Genomic DNA, 24,775 nt, shown 5'->3' with positions numbered 1-24,775 from the left:
TCGCCACCTAGGTGCCTCGATTTTGAAATACTTAAGTGAGAAAAAATACCTGTCTCAGATACATGCTGTATTGAGAATGCCCTGAATGGCAGTAGAGCCATTTATTAATACAGGGCATAATATATGCCTTAAAGCTTGTCCAGAAACTTACTAGGTCCCCCCTAATCATTGAAATGTACAAAAATAACTTTTTCAATACCACTGGCAAGTCTGCCCTCCTTGAGTCTCTCCCCAATTCAATCCATTCTTTGTTCAGCCACCAGTCATTTTTTTTTTCTTCCAAATAATTTAAAAAAAAAAATTCTGGTTGTACATGTACATTCATTTAAAATATATATATATATATATATATATATATATATATATATATATATATATGAATCATGTTGGGAGAGAAAAATCAGAAGGGAAAAACCTCGAGAAAAAAAAAAAAGTAAACATGGCACAGCACATGTTTGTTTGTATTTGGTCTCCAGTTATTTTTCTTAAAGCACTGATTCAATTATGTCAGACATTCCCCTGTGCTAGCCCCCATCTCCCACTCCCAATCTGTGTCCCTTCTATCTTTATTGTTTTTATCTTACTCATTGACTCAGGGACACTAGCTTCCTAGCTCCAGTTATTCTTGGAATGTTCTGCCTCATTTCTACTTACTGACTACTCTGGCTTCCTCTTAAATACCAACTGAAAGCCTAGAGGAAAACTTTCCCCACTCTTCTTGAATCTAGAGCCTTCCCTGGTTTAAATATTTTCTATTTATATTTTAAGGGATTTGTTTTTATATAAGTTTGCTTATGGCATTAGATTTTGAGCTCCTTGAGGGCAGGGACTGCCTTTTGCCTTTTTGTATCCCCAGAGTTCAGCATAATGCCTAACACAGAGATGCTTAATTGTTTTCTAAATATTTTCTCATAAAGCAAGGCAGTCCTTCACTATATATATCTCTAAATATTACTTTTCTAATCTATTAGGAATTTTGATGCCCAAATAGCACTCACTTCTTAAAAATTGTTTTATTATATCATTTTATTTTTCCAAATACATGTAAAGATAATTCTCACCATTCACCTTTCCAAAATCTTGTGTTGCAAAATTTTCTCCTTGATCCCATAGACAGAAAGCAATTCTATATAGGTTAAGTATGTGCGGTTCTTCTAAACAATTTTCATGTTCATCAGAGCATTCTTTTTTAAGACTATTTTAAAACAATTAATTATCCATCTTTCCCTTAGAGGAAAGTGACATAGTTTAATGGAAAAAGCCCTGCAGGGGGAATTGGGAGGCCTGTGTTCCAGTCCTAACTGCTACCAATTAGCTCTATGACCTAAGGTAAACCATTAACTTTTATCTGGGCCTTAATTTTCTCCTCTGAAAATCAGAAAGAGTATCTTGTCTGAAAAGAATTTATGTAGGCTTATAACCTTCAATTCTAAAGTCTGAAATTTTATGATTATATTGTTTATTAATCTTTCACCTTTCATATACATATTTAACAATTCTTTTTCAACAAATATGCTTTATTTTAAAAATGTTAATATTTTCCCCCAGTTACATTTAAAACAATTATTTAACATTTGTTTTTAAAACTTTTGAGTTCCTGATTCTCAGTTATTCCCACTCCAACCCCCCATTAAGAAACTACCTGTGAAGTTATGAAAAACCTTTTCCATAAAAGTCATGTTATAAAAGAAAACATAGATCGTCCACCTAAGGAAAAAGTCCTTGAGAAAAATAAAATAGAGGGAGAAAGTATACTTCAAACTGTATCCAGACAAAATCAGTTCCTTCTCTGGGTAAGGCTAGGATTTTTCATTGTTAAGTCCTTCATAGTAATGGATCATTGTACTGCTGTAAATAGCAAAGGCATTTACAGCTGATCATCCCAGAGCATTGCTATTACTTTGTAGACAGTACATTTCACTTTACTTGAGTTCATAGAGGACTTTCCAGGTTTTTCTGAGAATATCCTGCTTATCATTTTCCATAAAACAATAGTATTCCAAAATAAACATATATTATTTTATTCAGTGGGCATCCCCTCAATTTCAAATTTTTTGCCCTGAGGAGTATTGCTAATAGGTTAATTTTTTAAAATTAAAAACCTATTTCCAAATTTATGCCTAGTAGTGGTATTGTTAGGTCAAAGGATATGTATGAATTTATAGCCCTTTGGGCATAGATCATACCTTTTGATCATTTATCAATTGAGACATGGCTTTTTTTTTTTTTTTTTTTTTTTTTTACAAATTTGACTCAGTTTCATGTGTTTGAGAAATGAGTCCTTATCAGAGAAACTTGTTTCAAAATTCTTATAATAATCCCTCTAATTGTCATAATAATGAGAAAGTTCTTACAAGTGTTATCCTCCCATGTAAACAGATAAACCTTATTAAATTCCTTCTGATACTGATGGTGTTCTAGTGGCAGAGTTGTGAGAATCCCTTTTTGATCGGAGACGCAGCAGGTTCTTCGTGAAAGAATTCACGAACCAGAAAAGTCTTAAGTGGCAAAAGGGGAATTTATTGTTGGATGAGAAGTCAGCTTTGCTAGGAAGTCTGACTTCCGAGTGGCATTGTCCTATTAGGAAAATGAGGTTTAGCACTAAGAAAAGAATTGTCTTCACAGTGGCAGGAGTCCTGATAGGCAGCTATGCCAAGGGACAAGGTATAGTCCTGCTTTGGACATTCTGCAAAGAAATGAATTTAAAATTTGTCCTTTAATAGGAAATCTGAGGCTCAGATTTCAAATGGAAAAGAAAGCCAAAGTCCTCAGGTCTAGATGCTCATCAGTATCAGGCCCAGATCTCCAATTGAATGGAAATCACTTGGAAGGCTTCCTGAATGAGGATCTAGCTACCAATGGGGGTGGGGGGTAATTTGGATTTGCCTTAAAAAAAGGTCCAGTTGATGAAGTCATTTAATTTGTCTGGGGAGATATGCTTCCCAGAAGGGCCTGAGACTGGAATCTCCTTTCTTTACAGATCAAAAGGTACACAATTTCAGAGTGTTCATTTTTACAGATCAAAAGGGGAGACAGTTTTTAACAGTTCACCTGCATCAACATCACTTGCCTGATTAATTCCTTCATATTTAATAATCTTGTCTCACCAATCAGAACAACACAATCAAAATGTTTAAAATATATATGTAACCTTAGAGAATCATCTAATCCAATTATCATTTAATAGCTAAAAAAGGTAAGTTTCAGGGAGGTTAAAGGACTTGCCCCAAATTAGAAATTAAATGGCTGAAACTAAACCTCAAAGTTTCTGACTCCCAAGACAGGGCTCTTTTCACCAGAAAAGATTTCTTTTCTTTCTTTTTTTTGGTGAGGCAATTCAGGTCAAGTGACTTGGTCACACAGCTATTAAATGTTAAGTGCTAAGTATTTGAGGCTGTTTTTTTAATTCAGATCCTCCTGTCTATAGGGTAAGTAATCTATACACTGTGCCACCTAGCTTCCTCCAAGGACTGTCTCTTAAATTTATGTATCTCCCATATTGACTATAATATAGTACTTCATATATTTCTGATTCTCAAAATATTTATTTTTAGTCCTCTACTTAAAGGATGATTAATATAAGGAGTACTCATTACAAAGCTAGTCATCAGTGCCAGTTTTATGATAATCCTGAACTCTGGCCCTTCCTCATTCCATTATCATTATTATTTTTTAGATATATATATATAAATAATTTTCTGTTCTCCCCCCCTACCCCCAGCATTTGGGAATAAGTGACTTGCCCAGGGTCACACAGCTAGAAGTGTTCCTGACTTCAGGACTGGTGATCTATCCACTGCACCAATTAGTTGCCCCTCACAGCCCTTATTTTTACTTCAACAAACCATCAGAACTGGTTTGTACTAGATCTCTAATATTAGAATATGACATGTACTAAATTCATGTCCTTATACTTCATAGTCTAGCATGACTCACAATGAGTCTCACTGTTCCATGTAAATATCCAGTGTTTTACTGCTCTCTTTACCTAAAACATCTACCCAAGCCTCATCTTCACTTGCTGAAATCCTATCCATCCATTAAGAGCCTTAGGATTCAAAAGATACAACTACCTTGAAACTTTTGCTAATTCTCCAAAGAGATTTTCTCCTTCTGAACTCTCTAGGCACTTTGTATCTTGCTGATGCACTCATAATGTTCTATTTTGTATTAGTTATCTTTGCCCCCTTCTTATAAAAATCTGATTTGTAAAACCCTTTAAAATAGAGATAGCTATCTTTGTATCTATCCCTGGATCTAAGCACTGTGCTTTGCATATATACTACGGGAACTTCCTTACTATCAACTTTTTATCTGATGAAAGTACCTCTAGTTTTAGGGAAAAGACAAAAGAAAACTGTGGTCTAACATTTAAATTTTTCAGCATTCCAATCTGTACTAACATATTGAAGTGAGAGCCCAACTTGTTTATAAATGGATTCTGAGCCACAAGCTTGGTGGCAGGACCTAATTTAGATACTATACACAAATTAGACTAAAATACATGATTCTATTTATGTAAAGGATAACCTAATTCATTAGAATGAAGTCTTTGTGAAAGATTCAAAAAAGTTGACTGTATGTGGGTTGGGGAGGAAGAGACAAAGGAAATATAAGACAAGAAATTGTACTGATGGTTCTGAAATGTCTGCCCTGCCAGGATAACTTTTTCTCACAGATCACTTTCATCTCTTTTCTCCTCAATTTCTTTGCCTGGGGTTCTATTATGTCTTTCCAGTGTCCTACTTCGAAACAGAATGTAGGCAAATTCTAGCCACAAACAACACATTAACTTACCTTCACATCTTTATTGTTAAGAAAACTGACTTGCAGAAAATGTGGGGTGATTCTTAGTACTTTCAACAGATCTTTATGTATCCCATAGACAAACTAACATTTACATTCAAATGCCTAAGAAAAAAATGGAAATTCCTGTTTTGTTGTTTTTCCTCCTGTCCCACTTCCAACTTCACCACCACATAACTCAACTTTCATGATACAAAGCAAAACTTTAATAGATTAACCTAATTCTCTAAATGTCATTAATTTTTCATACAAGAAAATCAGTTTCTGCTAAGTTCTAGGATATTTGGGTTATCAAGCCAACAGGCAACTTTCCATTATTCCTTAACTGTCAATATTTCAGAACCACCAGAATTCAGTCCCTTACAATGTAAGTGACTTTTTGTAACATGAAAACCTTAAGTTACTTGAGTCCCTGCACTTTGATTAAGACTCTTCAGTAAAGATATCCTGCTTATTTTATAACCACCATACCAGAGATCACCTAATTGTTGGTAACAACATTTATATAGCATTTTACAAATATTATCTTATTTGATCCTCACAACCCAAGAAGGCAGGTGCTACTATTAATAATCCTCATTTTACAGATAAGGAAACTGAGGCAGAAAGATGTTAAATGCTTGTGACCCAAGGTCAGGGGTGTGATCTGAACTCCTCTCTTCCAAATCTGAGGTCCAATGCTCTGTTGGTAAAAACCACCTAGCTGTCTATTGTCAAGAGGTCAAAAGGCAGAGGCACCAACAGTTTTGTTCTATCTCATGGTTGCCATTTATGACTTATCACTTTTGGCACACTTAAGTCCAGAATTTCAGAAAATTCTCTTACTCCAAGAACTTCAACACTTCCTAATCCAGAAAGCTAATTAATATATAGCAACTTGGGACAATGATATATTCAAGTACAAATAAAATACAAAACTGGTAGCACTGTTCTTCCTACTTGGTACCATTCTCAAAACTCTGACAAATTCCTGCTCAAATCCTATAAAGAAAGTTTCCATTACTATCAAAGAACTCTCTCCCTTTTTGAAACACTTTGCTGCTGAACTCCTTGCCATATGTTTCTATTTCCTTTACCCCCTCTTCCTCTTCCTTACTTATCAACCCATTAGGGTGAGACCCTTCTGCTTGCTTCTGCTTCCTGGGTGAAGGCCATATGCTCTGGTTTTCTCTATGATCACCCAAGGCTGCATCTAGAGAAACATGCCTCTCCCTCCTCAATTTCTGAGATACTTTGTCCCTAACTTCCTGGCTTCTTGCAGTTTTCCACGCCTGAGGATTCTTCTCTTTCTTCTGTAAAACTGAACTGCAATCTTGGTGCTTATGATGCACTTGTGGCAGGGTCTCACATCTTGTTGTTGACAGAGTTCCTGAGACCAGATGTCCTGTAGAGGATGGCAGTGGTGACTGCTCTTGTAAAGCCAGTTTTGTCTGTGGATGGTGGATGATCCTAGCTTTACTGATGATCTTCTGATCTTGCTTTATTTTCTGCTCCAATGTGGGAACAAACTTACTCTTTAAAATCCTTCTGATCACATCAGTGTTGACTTCAAAGCCTTCAGCTAATCTGGGAATTGACCAGTCCTCAGAGAATTCCTTGCGTAAATACCTGGAAAGAATGGATCAAATTTTAAGCTGCAGTGAAGACTGATGTCAGCAAATTTGTGGTTAAGAAAGAATAAGGCTTCTGAAAGCACAAAATGAGATATTTATTTCTAGTCCCAACCAAACTGGTTCAGTAAGTAGAGAAAAATGAACTGGGCTTTTTAAGTTCTTGAGTGATTATAGTACCATGTAAACAGCCTCAGAACACACATATTCCAACTTTGAGTCTGATTCGAATAAGCTGTCAAAACATTGAAAAAGTCACTAAAACTATATTCTATAAGCCCCTGCTAGAACCATGCCCTGTTCCCACCCTGGCCATGAGAGGTCTTAGGATTCTCATTAGGATTCTGACTCTGAGGACATCAGAGGCTACAAAAGACAATACAATTAATTGTTTTTACCGAATCTGGTCCATGGCACTCCTACTCAGGAGCCTTTGGGGGGCACCTGAGGCTTCCATGTGTCTTCGGATTTTTTGGAATCTAATTTTTTTTCTTTGTTGTTTCAGAGTTCTGGAAAAAAAGAACAGGTAGTAAAAGTCAGATTAAGCAACAGTCCTCAAAACAATATGCTGCCTTTGTGAACATTCAGTCCATCTCCCCTCATGCCTCAGGCCTGTTCAAGTGGCTCACTCAGGTCATAGCACAGCTGCCAAAACATGCTAAGAAAACCTCTTCCTTTGCTTAACATGTTCCTTATACCTGAAATACCCTCTTTAACTATTTCTGCCTTCATAATTTCTACCGATTTGTCAAAATCCAACTCAAATGTCATTTTGCCCATGAAACTTTTTTTCCCCAGGCTGCTGTCAGAAATAATCATCTTTGATGCCTCTTTTCTGTACTCCACATATTCAATTGTGTTCTGATAGTGATTTGTGTCTCTTTGCCATCTTCCTTACCCATTCATTCATTCAGCAAACTTCTAAGTACATGTACAACATTACTGTGCTGGGTACCAAGAAGAGTAGTAGTTTAGGTAAGACACAGATGCCTGGCCTCCAAGGACCGAGAGTACAGTAAATGATTGCCAGTAGCAACAAAGGAGGCCTTAAGATACTATCTAGGTCAACCTCCTTTTATGGAAAAAAGAACTCAGGCCCAGAGGTTTTAAGTGACATGCTTATAGTCACACAGGTAATAAATGGCAGAGCCAAGATTTAAACCAAGGTCCTTCTGACTCAATTTAGAACTCTTCCATTTTGCTATATTAAAGAGCTATAAAATAAAGTGCTATGTGAGACACAAGGTTATTACCTGTTATAGGAAAGAGAAAGGAAGCGAACATTTGAATTGGGATTTATAGGACAATTCAGAGAACTTTTTATATAGGTGAAATAGGCCTCTGGCCCAACTACCTTGTCTTATGGCAGGAGAAACTTGAGACTTGAAGAGATTAAGTGACTGGTCCAAGATTATATTTTGACCCCAATCCTTTGATTATAAGTCAAGCTTTCTTTCCATGTAGTAAAAAGTCAGCAGATGAAGAGGAAAGACATTTTAGGGAAAGAGGACAATGGAAGCAAAGACAGAGGTCTGGGAAGGGGGATGGATGTGATTTGGTTGGATTACAGGCATGCCAACTATCAATTGGTACATTTTGAGATGAGTCTGGAGGGGGACATGGAACTCTGTAAAAGGGTCTTGAATTCAAAACAAAAAGTTTGAAATTTATTCAGGAAGAACAACTCATTTTAGATTTTTCAGTAGAACAGTGGCATGACCATCTATAAATAAGATTATTCTTATAGTGATGAGATAAATTAGAGAAGTGATTTTGAAAGTCTTTTTAAAAAGCTATTCTTATTACAAAATATTCGCAAAAACTTTTTTTTTAACAGTAAAAAAAACTGGAAACAAAGTCAGTTGTTTGGGGAATGGCTAAACAAATTGTAGTACGTTAACATTCTATTTCATTATACCATAAGAAAATATGAAGAATTCAGAATACTCCAGAAATATTTGTAGGAACTGATGCAAAGTAAAGAAAGCAGGAACATTAGAATAATGACTGTAATATGGTGAAGAAGAGGTAGAAGCAGCTATCTTTTTTCAGAAACTTAGGAGAAAAATGGGATTAGTAGTAGATAGGATAAAAAAGGTCAAAGGAAAGCTTGCTAAGGATTCAAGAGACCTGAACATGTAGATGTACCTATCAGTAGATGGGAAAGGGCCAATGAAAAAGGAAAGAATGAAGGTGATATAAAAGGAAAGGGGAGAAGGAAAGGATTAGAAGTCACCAAAAGCAAATAAATTTAGTAAGAAAACAGGAGTAGCTTAGGATAATGAAAATGAATAAAAAAAACCCAGAACTTCAAAGTTCTACATTTTGGAGATAGTATAATTACAAAATACAGTAAAATGAATTGAAGTGAATTGAAAGGAAATTGGTTTATTGGAGTCATCCCCGAGATTAACGTCTTCGTTCAGTACTGTGGGAAAAAGGCACAAAGAAAAGATCCTAATCCCTATGAGGAAACCCCCCCTAATTTTTCCTTTAGAGAAAGTTCACAGTATCAAGCAAGGAAAGAAGGAAAAATAGATGGAAACTTCTGTAAAAAAGACACCTGGACTGACTGGCTATTTTTGACAGAAGCGGCAGTGAGAAACCAAGATGGGGTGAACGCCCCCCACTGGTTAGCTGAAATGGGCACACTGCCTCGGGAAGAGCCCCGCTTTCAGGTCACAGGAGGAAACTGACATGTTGTTGCAGGCCACAGACAAGACCCCTCGATAGGAGCTGGAAGCCCACGTCACTTGGTCTTCGCCTTTCCTCAGAGCCAAGTCCTCGTAGCCTCGGCCGTTGTACTTGAGTCAGTCAGTCGGTCGGTCGGTCGCCAGCAGCGTGTCCTGCCTGCTCAGCCTCCCTCCGTCCCTGCCTCCCACACCAGGCTGCTCCGAGACAAATCGCTCTTTACGAGGAAGGAGGCCGTGGCTGGCCCGCAAACCGACAGAAGCCAGACCCGGCAGTAGCACCTCCGGGCTCTCAGAACAGCGGACCCAGACAAGGAATGGCACAGCCGCCACCTTGGTACCTCTCCAGTTCTTGCAGCTCCCGCTCCGGCTCCCAGTCTGAATCCTGGTCGTCCTCCAAATCTCCTCGGCCGGAACAGGGGTTCGAGCCGGTTCCGGGCGGCCCCGCCACCCCGCGTACCATTAGCCGAGACCACGCGGCAGCGGCACGGAGCCGCGACGCGGCTAAAAAGCTAGAGGCAGCGGCCATGACGCCGCCGCTGTCTGGTCGGGCGGAGGGAGAATCGGAACTCCACCCCTACCGCGGTTCTGACGGGACTGGGAGCGGAAGGGGCAGACTCAATACCGGGCCCGCCGGAAGGACATCTCTTAGTATGCGATTGGGACTGCGGGAGAGAGCAAAAGCTGAGGAGTTAGGCCCCCTAGTCGAGCCTGATACGCGAGGCGCGGGGGAAAGTCAGAGGCAGGAAGAGAAACACTATAAAATTTTAATAAAAAGACGGATACAATTGCTAAGAGCTCAGTCCCGGCCCCAGCCGCGGCTGTTGCTCTCGAGCGGCCCCGTAGGTAAGAGCGGCGGTGGAGAGGTAGCACGCTCCTCCCCGGCCCACGCATGCATGCACGCACGCCAGACCTCACGTCACACGCAGCACGGCGACGTCCTCCTGAGCGCCGGCAGCCCCGGGCCGGTCACCGGGCTCTGCTCGGCTAGGTCTGAGGGCCCGCCTTCGTCGCTAGGCTCAGGGCCCAGGCCAGGCCCAGGGAGTAGTCTCCTGCTCTCTTTTCGGCTCAGATATCCAGGGACCAGTAGGTTCATTCTTCCGGCCCTGGGCTCAGGTCCATCACCTGGGGGACAGAGCGGGTCTGAGTCTGGAGGCCCGCACTGCTTCCCCGGACGCTTTTCTGGGCCTGTTGCGCCCCGTCCTCCCCGGGACCCGGGGGTTTGGGTGATGCTCGGTTCTTCAAGACCTCGGCACTGTTACTCAATGACAGCCTGATGGTTAAGGAAGCCCCGGACCCCCGGAGTGGGCGAGCCGCTCTTACCTGTGGTGGCTGATGTTGAGGAGACCCAGTGCATTGGGGTGCTGGAGAAGGGGTGCAGAGGCGGGACATAGCGTCAGCTCGCGGGTCGTGACTCTGTGCCTGGAGTCTGACATGGAAGGCAGGCTGCAGCCAGCCCAGGAGTCACTTGCTTCTCTCTCCGGGTGCAGAAGGTAGCCCTGCCTTGGGGTTAGGGAGGGAGGCACTGATCCTGTCAGTGTCCGATTCATGGCTTCTAACCTTCTGTTAGTTTGGCCCTCTAAAATAAAAATACGGGACCCTGAGGATTTGAGAGAGCCCACGTCAGTTTATCTGATCATTCCTTCCCCAACCCAAGACCACTTAACAAAATTGGGACTATGGTAGCCAATTAGGGGTTAGACTTATTTCTAGAGAAATAAATCCTCCCATATATTTTCTATTACTCATCATCCAGACTGTTGACTGCCAGGAGCATGGTGTCAGTCCATGTTTCCCAAATGGTTACTTTTTCTTTCTGCTGAGAAGACATGCCTCACCCCTAGCCCTGGGCTTCTTTATACCCATTTAATTAATATATCTCACTTCTAAGTGCCAGGCTACTTTAGTTTCTAAGAAACTTCATGAGCTCTTCCTACTGCTCAGCTGCTTATTTACTTACAAACCAACTTCCCTAATGTCTAAGGACTTCCATTCCCAGTCTTATAAATGATCTTTGGTGGTCTTTTGGAGTTTTAGCTGAAATATGTGCCAGAAAGAATTTATCCCCGGATGCTTAATAGTACTTGATATAGTGGGAATTAATTGTGGAGTGGGAGAATATCAGAGTCTTAGATAAGTGGGGAAGAGAGTGGTCAAAACAGTCATGTAGGAAGAGCTGTAAGGAGCCTTTTGTTAAAAATCTTTCTGCTACAGTATTTGGGTACTTACGGCCATCATGCTTGCCTCCAGTACTGGAAAAATAACGTCTGCCTGACTTCTTCATTGTCAGTGAGCAGGAACTACTTCCTGCAGAAGAGGTACCTAACCAGTTGAGGTTCTTGGGCTGCAGCTGGCAGTGGGAGGGGTGGGGGATGGTTGTTCTCATGTTTGACAGTGGACCCAGGATGTTAGGGATGAATGTGTGAGTCCGGACTGGTTGTATGAAGTTAGGGCCCAGTTCTTGGACGGAATTTTCTCTTATAAGGGACAAAGGGACGAGATTCACAGACTGCACATCTCGATTGCCAAGTCCATCCTGGTGAAATCTAGCCTAAAAGAAGAGTAATGCCTTACTATCTTTGTTGGGAGGAGAGACATTTGGGGAGAAATGGGCGGCCGAAATGGTTTCTTCTAGAAAAACCACTATCCAACTAACTTTTCCTTTTAGCTTTGGCAAAAGTAGCTTACTCAGGCAGGTCCAAAAATTAGTTTTTTTGCTTTTTACCCACCCACTTCTTTTTATATCAAATCCCTAACACAATAAATATAAGGCATTTGTGTGGTGTAGGAAAGGATTATAAATTATGCTTTCCTGCATTTGAACATTATGTTCCTCAGAGAATTTGAACCTGTACTGTAAATCAGAGGTTGTCAAACTTGAAGTTTCCTAGTGTGGTGCTAACCAAATTAAAATGTAATTGGGAAATGTTTAACAAAATAAATAAAAACATAGTACAACAGATGATGTTAATTTGTGGGGTTTTTTGTTACCAGGAGCCGCAGGGATCCATTTCTTTTTGAATTTGATACTAATGCTGGAAAATCATTCAACTTGACTAATCACAAAATATCAATATGCCATGAAGCAGACTTTTCTGCCATTATAAATATATTTATTTATAAACAATATTAAATATTATCCTTGTTGCACTTTCTGGTTCAAAGACATTGTACTTTAGGTAGTTGCCCACTTTGTTCAGTAGTCCTATCAGCCCTGGCACTTCTGGGAAAAGATCTGTTCAGAAGCTACAAGGGGACTTAAGAACTTAAGGCTTTGGTTTTGAAAAAAAAAAAAGATTTCAATGTGGCAATACTATTTGCAGCCATACCCCATACCTCTCTCCAAACATAAAAAAGTATATAACGAACATTCTGACTATCTAGCTCATAAGCTATGACATACTGGTCATTAGAAGCTGCTCCCTGACAGTATCTTAAGTGTGAAAGAGCATAGGATTTGGGAGAATCAGATGTAGTCAAGGATTCCCAATCCTTTTCATTGTAGGTCTTACGTAGCAATTATGTCAAGATGTCAAGCACTATTCTAAATTAGCTACCTAGCACTATCCCCTAACACATTTTACAACCCCTTTTTCCCATGCTAAATAAGACTGTGAAAGCACTCTCACCCGATTTGTAGGGAATTTGTTCTGGGGTCGTTGAGTGGGGTGCAGCATACGAGTTAGCTGATCTACAATACCCAGACTACGAATAAGATTCTCCCTTTGGAGAAGGGACTTCAACCGCTCCAATTCCTCCTCCTCCACAATTTCTTGAGGCTGCATGGTGTCCACTTGTACTGCTGGAAGCTAGAGAAAACACAAGTGATCAATGAAAGGCCCCAAACAATCAGCAAAAGATGTTAGTATTAATGGCTCCTTCACAGTTCATGGTTATTATTTCCCTGTTCTCAGCACAAAAATCCTCTTCATTCTTCTCACTATCCCCAACTTGGTCATTCCTCTCTTCCCCAGCTCCTCTTTGTTGCTTGGTAAATCACTCAAAGTGCCAAATACCATGCTATTCATTCAACCCCAAATTTCCCCTTGAAAACTGACATTTTTGTAAGGTTTATCTTTTCAGAATTAAATGTCCCTCCCTCTTTCATTGCTTTCTCATACTAGAAAAAAAAAAAATCTACTTTCTAGAAAGTCAAGTGCAATTTTGCTAATTAAATTAGAAGTTTCAATCTTATTTTACATAGGATAGCATGAATTCCTTCTAAAATATCCTACCATTTTTCTTGTGTTTCTGATTTCACTACTGAAAAGGAAGCCTGGTATAATGTAAAGAGCAATTCGAGAAGGTTTGAAGACCTGTGTTACATTTCTGCTACTTATCTGTTGTGACATTTTAACAACTCATTTAACCTTTCTAGGACTCAATTTCCTCATTTGTAAAATGAGAAAATTTGGCTATATGACTCTCAAGTTCCTTCTAGTTCTGGGAATAAATGATTCTGTGATTTAACTTAAGCCAGTGACACCTGCTTTTCTTGGTTCCTGGATCTTATGTAGTTCAAGCGAGTAGGCAGGCCTTTGGGCCCTACCCTGGACCTGTTCTTCTCTCCAGCTGATTCGCCCTGATTGACATCCTTATTTTCTTTCCTCCTTTTGTTGTTGCCTGTGGCCTCAAGCTGTTCCTGCTTCAGACGGATCTCCTCCAGTTGCTGCCTGGCAAGACAAAGCAGTCTCGGGTACTAGAGTAGTACAAGTGGTAGGAGGAATATGTGTATAAAGATTCTAACCTGGGAGTCTCAAAATTGATAAAAAGGAAAAAGAAAAAAAAAGACCTAATAAAATCTAGATTCTGATTTGAAAAAGGAATTGGAACTTGAAAGAACAAACAATTCTCTCTCTCTCTTTATATATATATATAAACTGGTTTTCTCAGTGGATAGAGATTAAATCTCAAAAGCTTAATGTCTTCTCTCATACTAATGTGACTGTGAGAAGCATGGCCAAGTCTTTAGTCAACAAGCATTTAATAAGTACTTACCATTCCAAATATTGTGCTAAGCTCTGCAGCTACAAGGAAAGGCCCCCCCCCCAAAAAAAAAAAAAAAAAAAATTCCCTGCCCTCAAGGAGCTCACATTCTACTATGATCTACATAGTTGGAAAACAGGAGGTAATATCAGAGGGAATGTTCTAGGGGATCAAAGTGGAGGAAGGAATTAGTAAAGAAGGCTGGTTTTAAGTTGAATCTTGAGGGAAGCCAGGAGGTGGGGACAAGAAGGGAGGTCATTCTAGGCCTTAGAGACAACCAATAAAAAGGCAGTCAGGATGAAGTGTTGTGTATGAGGAACAGCAAAAACTAATAGAAGGGGATAAACTCGTTAAGAAACTTGGAAGGGTGGAAAGAGGTCAGGTTTGTGAATAGTTTTATATTTGATTCTGATGTTAATAGGGAAGCCTTGAAGTTTACTGAATAGAAGAGTACTGAGACCTGTGCTTAAAGATCACTCTGGCAGCTAATAGAAAATGGATGGAACTGTGAAGAACACCAGCCAGAAAGATACTGCAGTAGTCCAGGGTAAGCTGTAAGAGCTTACCTACACCGGAGTTGTGGCAGTGTCAGAGAAGAAGAGATACATGTATATGACACATAGCAAAAGTAGAAACAATAAGACTTGGCAATAGGATTGAATATATAAAGTTAAGAACGATGAGTTAAACTTGACAGTAAAGTTACAAGACTGGGAAGGAAAGAAGTAGAAGAGGGGAGAATTTTGGAGGAAAGATAAGTTCTGTTTGGCACATGTTGAATTTGATTTACCTAAAAGATAACCAATTTTAGATGTCCAGAAAGCAGTCAGAGGCGCAAAACTGGAGGTTAGCAGAGAGTTTAGGGCTGGGTAAGAGATTAGAGAATCATTTTTATAAATTCATGAGAGCTGATGAGATTACCACAAGCAAAAGAATATATGTTGTTCAATCATTTCAGTTGTGTCCAATTCTTTGTGACCCCCTTCTGGGTTTTTTTGGCAAACATACTGGAGTGATTGGTTATTTTCTTTTTCAGCTCATCTTACAGATGAGGATCTAGGGCAAACAAGATTAAGTGATTTGTCCAAGGTCACACAGCTAGTAAGTGTCTGAGGCCAGATTTGAACCCAGAAGACTCATCTTCTGGCTCTCTGTCTACTTTTCCACCTAGCTACTTAAGAAAAAATAGATAAGGCGAAGAAAAAGTCTCAAGACAGAACTTTGAGGGACATACAGTTAGTGGGCATGACCTTTGAATAAAGATCCAGTAGAGAAAACTTAGTAGTAGTCAAGCAGGTAGGAGGAGAGCAACCAAAGAGCAGTGTTACAAAAACCTATGGAGTAGAGAGTATCAATGGAAAGAAAGTGATGGATTGTATCAGTGGCTGCACAGAAAAGATGAAGATGAGAAAAGGTCTTAGATTTGATGAATGAGATCATTCACTTTGGAGGGAATAATTCCAGCTAAATGAGGAGGTTGGAAGACAGACTTCAGAGGATTTAGAAAAGAATAAAAAGAAGAAGAAGACTGCAATAATTAGGTTGGATGGATCAAAAGCAGGGCTTTTTTTCTTGTTTTTAAGAATGGAGGTGACTTGAGTATGTTTGTTGGCAGCAGGGAAATATCCAGGAGTTACAGACTGAAGATTAGTGAGAAAGGAGATGATTAAGGGGTATAATCTGATCTTCAGGAAAAGATGGGATGGTTTGAGATCAAGGGTGAACATAAAGGAGATGCACATCATATTATGAAATGGAATAAAGGAGGAAGTAGTGAGGAAACTCATTTAATTGATGAGATGAGGAGGATGAGAGAAGGCATTTTCAGCCAAGGCCTCAATTTTTTTTTAAGGAAATATTAAATTAAGTTAAGGGGAGATGAAAAGGGGAAGAAAAGCTATTAAGGTGAACAGAATAATAAATCAGTTTTGTTGCTTAGACATTTTTCAGTCGTGTCCAAATCTTCATGACCCCATTTGGGGTATTCTTGGCAAAGATACTGGAGTAGTTTGCCATTTCCTTCTCCAGTTCATCTTACATATAAGAAAACTGAAGCAAATAGGTATTTTTCTTTTCACAGTCACACAGTTAGGAAGTATTTGAGGCCAGATTGGAACTCAGGAAGATAAGTCTTCCTGACTCCACACCTGGTACTCTGTTCACTGTATCACTTACCTGCCTAGTGAATTGATTATGAAAGTGTAAAAGGATTATCTTGCTTCAGAGTGAAAATACACAGATTTATAGTCATCAGTTTCTTGATTTTCTACAGCTCTACTTGGCAGCACAGAGATAGAACCAAAGGCAATGGATAATGAATATAATACAAAACTGGGGCTTGGCAAGGCTAGATTGGTGACAGGATAAGGGGAACAAAGGATTTGTGTAGTGTTCAGCTTTTTCACCAAAGTTCAAATATAGGGAAAGAGTGTATATCCAGTGGCTGCCAAAAAACAGGGATGGAAGGACTAGAAATCAAACTGAGGACAAAAAACAGAGTTAGGGGTTGTTATTTTGAAGTAAAAACAGACGGATAAAAATGATGTTCAAAAAAAGCAATTTCAGAGTTCCTGAACATAGAGGTGAACACATATTAATGATGACTATCAAAAGTAGTAAGACTGTGTCTGTATAGCAAAAGTGCAGGAGCATGTCATGGGAAATGAAGGTTTGAAGATACAGCAATATGTACAAGTCCCTAGTAAGAAAACAATTGAGGTGAGAGAAAGCCAGGCACTAAACTCATTGAGGAAAGAAAGAGAATTCTAGGGAATTGGTAAATAACAGCTATAGAATCTTTATTATATGATAAATTATGGACTAAATGAACCTTAGAAATAGGACAGGCTGTTGAATGATTGTGATAGAGGAAACTGGAAATGGCAAGGAAGAATATTCTTATTCTCCAAGCATGACCAAATTTGTGGGGGACAGGAGCTTGGAAAAGTATGAGTTATTGGAAATGCTGCCCAAGGATAGTGTCATCAGGAGGGTGACAGAGCTCAGTGAGTACCAGAAGATAGGTGTGAGAAAATGAAAAGTTTAAGATAAAAAAAAAAATTTGTTAAATTGGGCAATGTACCTGGCACATTCTTCCCTTGCTTTGGAGGCAGCAGTCTCCTGGAAAAGCGAGCCATTGTGCTTGAAGAAGGGTGCATACTTTTCAGAGTCTGGCCCAGGGTAGATACGCCGGTAACCACCTAGGTGGGAGTTCTCGTACTTCTCCTGGTCCAGCATTGCTGCATTTGATGACTCTATTTGTTCTCGCCTGTAGGAATCATGCTTAGTTTAAGGAGGGAGCATGTTTATGTATGGGTGTGGGTGTGCTTAATTCAGGGTATAAGCCTGAAAAACATGTCTCCCCACCTTCTACTGGCTAGCTTGAAACTTTAGTCCAGAACCACCTCAAGGAGAATTTAAATCAACCAAATCCAATGTGCCTCCTAACAGAAAACACCTCTGATGGCCCAACCATCCACAGCTTGGTACTGCTGAACTTACCAACTGTGGTAATGCCAAATACTTAGTGTGTTCAACAGGTTTTTTTGGTTTTTTGGTTTTGTTTCCAATATAGGCGGGTATACTAGAGGAAACATAGTTTGCTGCTTTTATTTTTAGAATAGAAGCATCATTCATGGCTCCATTTTCTATATTACCAATCTTTATCACAGAAATTACGTGTTGTGCCAAACTCTAGAAAACAAGTAAACTAGGCCAGCTGGGAGCTTTCTTAGAAAGAAAACAATGGAGTAGGCAAATACGTGATTTAAAGACATACGTAAAACATCAGAATACCGGGATTCTCGTGGTTGCTGATGACACTGGAAAAGCCTCTCCTTCACCCTCCGCTTATCTTCTTCTATCACCTTTCTCTTGTCACAGCCTCGGAGGTTGATAAGATTCATGGCATCACCAAGAAGTGCATCCTTCACTTCCCGGTCGAGGCATGAGTCTGTGGTGAAGCTCGGAGAATGATTGACCTATCAGGAAGAGTCATTATCTACCCCTTCCCTAAGTCCCTTGAGAATGCTAGGGATAATGGAAAGGTCATTACAGAGAGGTCCCTTTCAGTGGCTAAAGATGAGACGTGGTTTTAATCAGCAACAGCCAGGTTGTGATAAAGGTCCCTGAAAATATCACGGATTAGCCAGGGCAAGGCAAAGAGGCTATGACTACTAAAGTAAGGCTCCTGGTATAAACCAGTCAGGATCCCAGATCTGGCTTCCCATAGTACAAGAGGGACATTTGCCTGGGCTTGGGGTCTAATAAGTTTTGACTCTACACACATGCATAAGTTGCTCCTTTCTCTCAACAATAGCTTGTCAGTATAAACAGAAAGGTATGTGTGTGGGTTTATACAGATATAAGGCTTCATTCATTTCCTTCTCAACCATTTCATGCCTCTGTCTTGGACCAGTGGCTCACTGCTTTACAAGGAAAGAGCTATCCATCTGACTGTCCCTTGATCTGGGTTTTCTGACATCCTGGGGACTGTCCTCACCTCTAGCAGCCAGGGCTTCAGCTTGTGGTCCAATAAGATGTCGAAGCCAAGGATCTCAAAGCAGGCACAAGTGCCACTCCCCAAATACTGTGGAAAGCAGGTTCGGTAGTTGTGTCGAAGGACGGAATGAGCAGAGATGATGGTCTTGATGATTATGTCCTCGATGTCCCCCCACAGTTCTCTTGGCTCGTAGTTGTGGTCCCTCAGCCAGGTGTTGAGTGTTGACAGCTTCCTGTGAGGCCCAGTACTCAGAGGACTCAAGAAACTCTCTAACACTAAAGCCCATACCCTTCTAGCTTCAAAGGAAACTATTCTTAAAAGTGAGGATTGGAATCAGGGTATGATTTCCGAGTTGGAAAGGAGGATGGGATTCATGGGCCACACCCAGGGAAAGGGTTCGGAGAGCTTGAGACAAGAGAGGCTGTTTCTGAGTGCTCCAGAGAAACTAGCCTCCAACAAGGCCATTCATTTGCTTGGGCTATTGGGGCTGTCACGGTGCCTCTAAAGGGCTGGGAGAGGGATGGGAGAACAATGCAAGTGGGGGAGATAAAAGGAGAAGTACCTCTTGCTGCCTATTGTCTCATCTCGGACAAAATTCTCATTATGTTTGTTGATGGCATAGTTAGTCAAGTGCATGCAGACATCATCCTATGAAGGAATCAGTTCAATATTTTCAAGCTATCATTAGGAGGTATATTCCTTACCCCATTCTGTACTACTCATTCCACTCCTCCCAAGAATTTTTCTTTGTGATCCATATTTATATTCCACGGGTTTCTGGATAACTAAAAATTCAGCAGAAGACCCTGCTCTTGTACTTAGGTCTTGTGGTTCCCTTTCCTCGAATGCCTTCCACCGAAAATAAAGAAAAGTCTGGGCAAGAGCCTGGCATTAAATTCTGCTAAACTTTTCTTTAATGGTTCCATTTCACCCCAAACTATTACTAATTTTCTCAGCTATGAGAGATTTCCCCAAATTTTTCTCAGAAGTTGTCAAGTCAAACTATGAGTATGTCCCTCTGGTATCCTTTTTTCTAACCAAGTAGAAATTTAAAGTTATTTTTTCAAGTTTATCTAATAACAATAATGTTGATGTAAGGACTTCTTGACAAGGGAAGGGAGAAATACTGAAGCACTGATGTGTACATACTTCTACTTCAGGGCTGCCTTTTAGGTCCTCATACCAGATTGCTGATGCTTGGTTCCATGTAAGGCATAGTAGCAAAGCGGGCTAAACCTTCTTCATACATGAAGACACGAAGCGGGTCACAGGATGTGATCAGGACATAGATTCTCATATCAAACTTGAAGCCATCAATGAGGAAGGGCTGAGAGAGAGTGATCCCCATGAGGGAAGCGAGCAGTAGGAACTAAAACTGAGGAAAGTGGAGGGGGCAAAAGGGTGCTAAAACTGGTCCCCTCCCACATGATTCTAGGAAAATACAATCAAATTCAATTGCTTGTTAAGGAAAAAATGGCACTGATGACTAATAAGAAGTCAGTGGTCTAAACTCACCTTGGATATGTACTGCTGACAGATCATATGCTCTCCCGGCTTTATCTCCCGAGGATTTCGAGTGATAAAGATGCCTCGTCCCTGACAGCCACTGTCTGGCTTACAGATGTAAGTCCGAGTTTTCCGCTGACGTCCATGGTTCTGAAAGTCCCCATAGCTGTTTGACACAATGGTAATGGTCAGAAAGCTTCCAGTTATCAATCGTCACTGCTCACCCATAGGGTCCTTTGGGTTATTCCTGTTATTCTCTGTGTGTCTCTCTTGGAACACTCATTTCAGGTCAGTTTTTCTTTGGCCAGCTGAATCCCTCTCTTAATTTGTATTCTTGTGTGCCATTTTGAAATAACAATATGAGCCTGAAAGGCACGCTTACAACTATTCTGCCATCAGTCTACCTCAGCATTAGGCCAAACTTTACTTACTCTGCAGGGAGGCACCAGGTCCGGGGGAAGATGTTATACTCAGAAGGATAAAGCTTGTGCATGCGGTTGAGATTTCGTGCCAGTAGATCTTTACGACAGATTTCTGTCATTCCTGGAAAATGGTTGATTTTCTAAAAAAGACAAGAGTCAGCCAAGTTCATCTAAACAAAGTGGGTATTAGCTCCTTAGATTAAGCTCCTTAGAAGCAATAACAGAAAATGGAGAGGGAGCACAGGAAAATAATTCTAAGCACTGGGGATGGGGGTAGGGTGACAATTTGGGATATATAAGCAATGAAGCAAAAGAGTTTTTCCTGATAAAACCAAGAAGCAAATCCTTGGGTTTAAAGGTAATAATAAAAACAATAGCTAGAATTTATGTAGCATTTTAAAGTTCACAAAGTACTTTACTTAACTAATAGCTCCTAGAAAGTGCCTGGTACATAGCAAGTGCTTAAAGAGCTTGCTCTCTTTCTCTGTCCTCTCTTTTTGTTCCTGCTAAGTTTCCCCCCTGAAGCCTTATTATGGTGTATAAAGCCTCAATTCTTTTCTAAGAAGTTTCTGGGAGTGGTCGTCTTCCCTGAAACTCTTATCTTTGTGGTACTGAACAAAAGGGATAAAACTATTTTTGGTTATCCTAATACAATGATGGGAGTAGATAATTCTATTGGTACATCCCCCTTCTCTTAGTGCTTCCTCCCAAGAAGTTAATACTTGAAATCTCTTCATGTCCATAACACGCTCCAGTGAGACAGAACAGTCAGTCCAGTATACTGTCCATTCCTCGTCCTCCCCCACCTCCTTCAGACCACAGAGTTGAGCAGCTCGTCGAACTGAAAAGACAGAAAAGTCCTGATATCGACTTTCAAGGGATATACCACGCAGAACAGAAAGAAGAGACTATGGCCATTGCCTAGTGAAGAATGAGAATATTTGGTATGGGTGAGGGGCAGATTCAACACTGTTGTTTAACATATGATATTCCTATGTGTACTATTATATCAGAATGCTCCTTCCAAAATCTGTCTGCTAGTCAGCTCCGGGTAACCCCAGCCAATAAAGTAGGACATGACTCTCCAGAGCTATCCCAAAGGTACAAAAAGCCTGGTTCCCAAACCCTGTGTCCAGAAAGCTCATGGGAGGGATCTAATAATACTGCCAGGGTAACCTCTCACCTGGCAATAGGGAAGAAAAAAATGATTAAGCAACTTCCCCAAGGCTTCTAAAGGCCTATGAGTGGAAGGACCAGGATTTGAACTTGGCTTCTGACTTTTATTCAACATTCGTTTATACCACACTGCCTTATGTCTTGATCCTATCCTTCCAGTTTCATTGAATTCTTCCCTTCTACTTGAAAACTTACCTTTATCTCACCTACATCCTAAAAACAATGTTTCTCACCCCCCCAGCTATCTCTTTCTGATATAATTCTATCCATTTATTAACGCTCAAGTTAAATGCCATATCCATAATATCTTTTTCTTGTTCTCAGTAACCCCTCCCTCCTATCAACTTCATCCCTTTTTTGTACTTCCTTTATGATTTTACATTCTGTATTATAATTACTTGTGTGTCTTTCTTTCCTTCTACATTTTAAACTTCTTAAAGACAAGACACTTAGCACAGTATTTTGTGCTTAATTGAATAATTTAGTTAATAGTTTGGAATAATTGAATGGATCTTGAAAGCTGAAGCATACTCAAATATTAAGGTGATAAACCAATACTGATGTTATACAGTATAACTTAGCAACCTTTCTACTAAGGTTTAGCTGCCCATAGAAGGAAGCTTACAGCTTACAGCTAACAGCTTTTTGGAGACTATGATGAGTATTTATAGTAACAAACCTTGCTTTTTGGAGACTATGATGAGTATTTATAGTAGCAATGTGTACACTGGAAAAGCCATGTTTTGGAGAAAGCTAAAAATGAGAACTTTTAGATTTGCAGTGAACAGAGATATGGACCTGGATCCCAAAAGACCCAAGTTCAAATCTGGCCTCAGACATTTAACTAATTGTGTGATCCTGGACAAGTCACTTAACCTAGTTTGCCTCAATTTTCTCATCTGTAAAATGAGCTAGAGAAGAAAATGGCAAACTATTATATTTGCCAAAAAAAACGCCAAATTATATGTAGTTATAGAGTTAGAAAGAGTCAGACTCGACTGAACAACAAAAAAGTTCTTACCACTTTCATACTTGCAGTTGGTCAGGTTGATAGTCAAGAGTCTGCAACAGAGGGAGATACTTAATCAAGTGAAATTTAATAATAGGTTAGAAGGGAAAACTGAACTCTAGTTGGGTGGGCAGATCTTGGGTCCCCAAATAGAACACCTGAAGAGCTAACCAAACTCTCTTTTGCCACTATGGAAGCCAGAGGAGAAAAAACAGAATTCCAGCAGTCCCAATGAAGGAAAAATTCAGATTTGACCAGCTGTCATAATAAATTAGTTACATAAATCTGTTGATTCCACCATCACATCATGTTACATGTCACCAGCTTCACTACCTGTCTGGATCTTCCCACCTGTTTCCATTAGACATTTACTCAACAATCCTTAGTAGTGGTTCTCCATTACCTAGCAAATAAAATTAACAATTCAGCAAGCATTTTAATTGAATTGAAAGAAGCAGGGACTCAGTGTCTGCATTTAAAGTTCTCTTTAATCTGAGGCAGTCTAAAACTTCTTGCTTTATATCATTTTACTATCTTCATTTCTGTTATAGACAAACTAGGCTACTCTCCGCTTGCAAAAGTATGGCTTTATTGCCTTTGCAAACCATTTGCAATACCTAGAAATATTTCCTTCCCTCCCCCCACTTTCATCTTTTGAATCCCTATCCATCTTTTATAGCTCATCTTAAATACTAGACTATCCACAAATCTACCTCAGTATTTGGCAGTGTTGGGCACATATAAGGCAACTTAATGTTTATTGTGTTGTAACATCCAAGCAATTCTTCTGAAAGAGAAAAGACCAAAAAAGTCTGTGAAGTTAGGGTCTTCCCTGTTTCTTCACTAGAGAGATAAAGGATAAACATCTGGTTTCCAATGGCCTTAGCAGAGGGATCCCCAGAAGCCTAGACAGTAGATAGAGGATGCAGGGAACTATTACCACCTTCTTTTCCGCCGTCTCTTTTTCCTCCCAACTTCTAGGTCCTCTGGCTCAGGAGGGGCTGCCACTTTCTTCTGAAACTTTTTGACAGTGGAAGTGGGTGCCGCATTCCCACCTGCCTCTGTTCTGTCCTGCTGCAGAGCAGCAGAGGGGCCTGTGCTCCTTTTAACACTTTCCTCCTCTGATTCCTCTTCCTCGCCATACTCTTCCTCTGATTCACTGGTTTTGCAGATAACATTCTCCATACTTGTAGATTCTGCAGCAGAGGCAAAATACCCAGGGGAGGGTTTAGTAAGGCTCGCCCTGACTCTGACGCTTGTGTCAGTTAGTCCCATCTGTACACGCACACACACAGAGCATAGCTTCAGGGGACAGTTTAGTGTCACCAGCTTGCAGACTCGGGGTCGGGACCATTGCCCGCGCCTACTCTCAACTGGACCAAAGGTGCTGGCATGTAGAGGGAAAGGAGTGCCTCCCTGCGGCTGACCTGGGCAGTGCAAGGAATGCTGCTGGGACGGGCGACCGAAGGGGAGGAGAACTTTTAATAGGTAGGGGTGAAAAGATGCTAATCACCAGAGGGGGAGGTCCTGGCGCGGCAGCTGCGCCCTCTAGCGCCTAGGAGCGGCCCGGCGAAAGACTCATTCCCTCCCCTCGCCCAGAGCTCGATTCATCCGTCTCCTGGGCTGTAGGGGACCACCTCCGGCGGTTCCGGAGAGGAGCCCGCTTCCCTCCCCGGGGCTCTCACCTAGCACTGAGACCCCGGCGGCGGCGGCGCCTCCACAGGCTCGCAGCGCCGCCGCCGCCGCCGCCACCGCTGCTGCTGTCGCCATGGACACGCCTTGGAGAAGCATTCTGGAGGGGCGGGGCCTCTCCTCCACAGCCACACCCACCTCGGCCTTCGCCGCGGCCATTTTAGGCTTAGATAGAACGAGACCCCGACTCCAGAGGCCTCGCGACAATAAAGAAGCCTACAGCGGCTGCCTCGAGAACCTAATGGTCTTTCCGAACTGCCTACATCTCACGCTAGAACATGTAGTTTCTAGGAAGCCAAATTCCAGAACTTCGCCTAAGTCCTGGGATGGCTCGTTGCATAGCTCCGTGGGGTTCTGGTGCCCCGGCCCGGACGAGC

At 40.9% G+C, this 24,775-nt stretch overlaps 1 protein-coding gene across 3 annotated transcripts; it reads right to left on the bottom strand.

Moving 5' to 3' along the window:
* Nucleotides 1–1,499: 1,499 nt before the first annotated feature.
* On the bottom strand, nt 1,500–24,490 carry LOC141558249 (tubulin polyglutamylase TTLL13-like). 3 transcript variants are annotated; one of them, XM_074295157.1, is made up of 17 exons: nt 24,392–24,490; nt 23,650–23,902; nt 22,719–22,759; nt 21,244–21,362; nt 20,531–20,661; nt 20,109–20,265; nt 19,777–19,920; nt 19,156–19,241; nt 18,594–18,825; nt 17,888–18,072; nt 17,175–17,360; nt 13,593–13,779; nt 12,736–12,915; nt 11,336–11,657; nt 10,430–10,706; nt 6,815–6,925; nt 1,500–6,414 (listed from the first exon to the last, which is right to left on the bottom strand). In XM_074295157.1, the coding sequence occupies exons 1-17, from the start codon at nt 24,474–24,476 to the stop codon at nt 5,781–5,783; spliced, it is 3,330 nt and encodes a 1,109-aa protein (XP_074151258.1). In that variant the 5' UTR covers nt 24,477–24,490; the 3' UTR covers nt 1,500–5,780. The 3 variants fall into 3 exon arrangements, with proteins under 3 accessions (XP_074151258.1, XP_074151259.1, XP_074151260.1); XM_074295158.1 differs by having other exon boundaries at nt 10,430–10,685; XM_074295159.1 differs by lacking the exons at nt 1,500–6,414; nt 6,815–6,925 and adding an exon at nt 9,858–10,231 and having other exon boundaries at nt 10,430–10,685.
* Nucleotides 24,491–24,775: the final 285 nt, after the last annotated feature.

The sequence above is a fragment of the Sminthopsis crassicaudata genome, chromosome 2 (assembly GCF_048593235.1).
Source record: "Sminthopsis crassicaudata isolate SCR6 chromosome 2, ASM4859323v1, whole genome shotgun sequence".
Lineage (NCBI taxonomy): Eukaryota > Metazoa > Chordata > Mammalia > Dasyuromorphia > Dasyuridae > Sminthopsis > Sminthopsis crassicaudata.
Note: the sequence above shows the minus strand (reverse complement) of the source record. Positions and strands in the feature narration are given on the sequence as shown.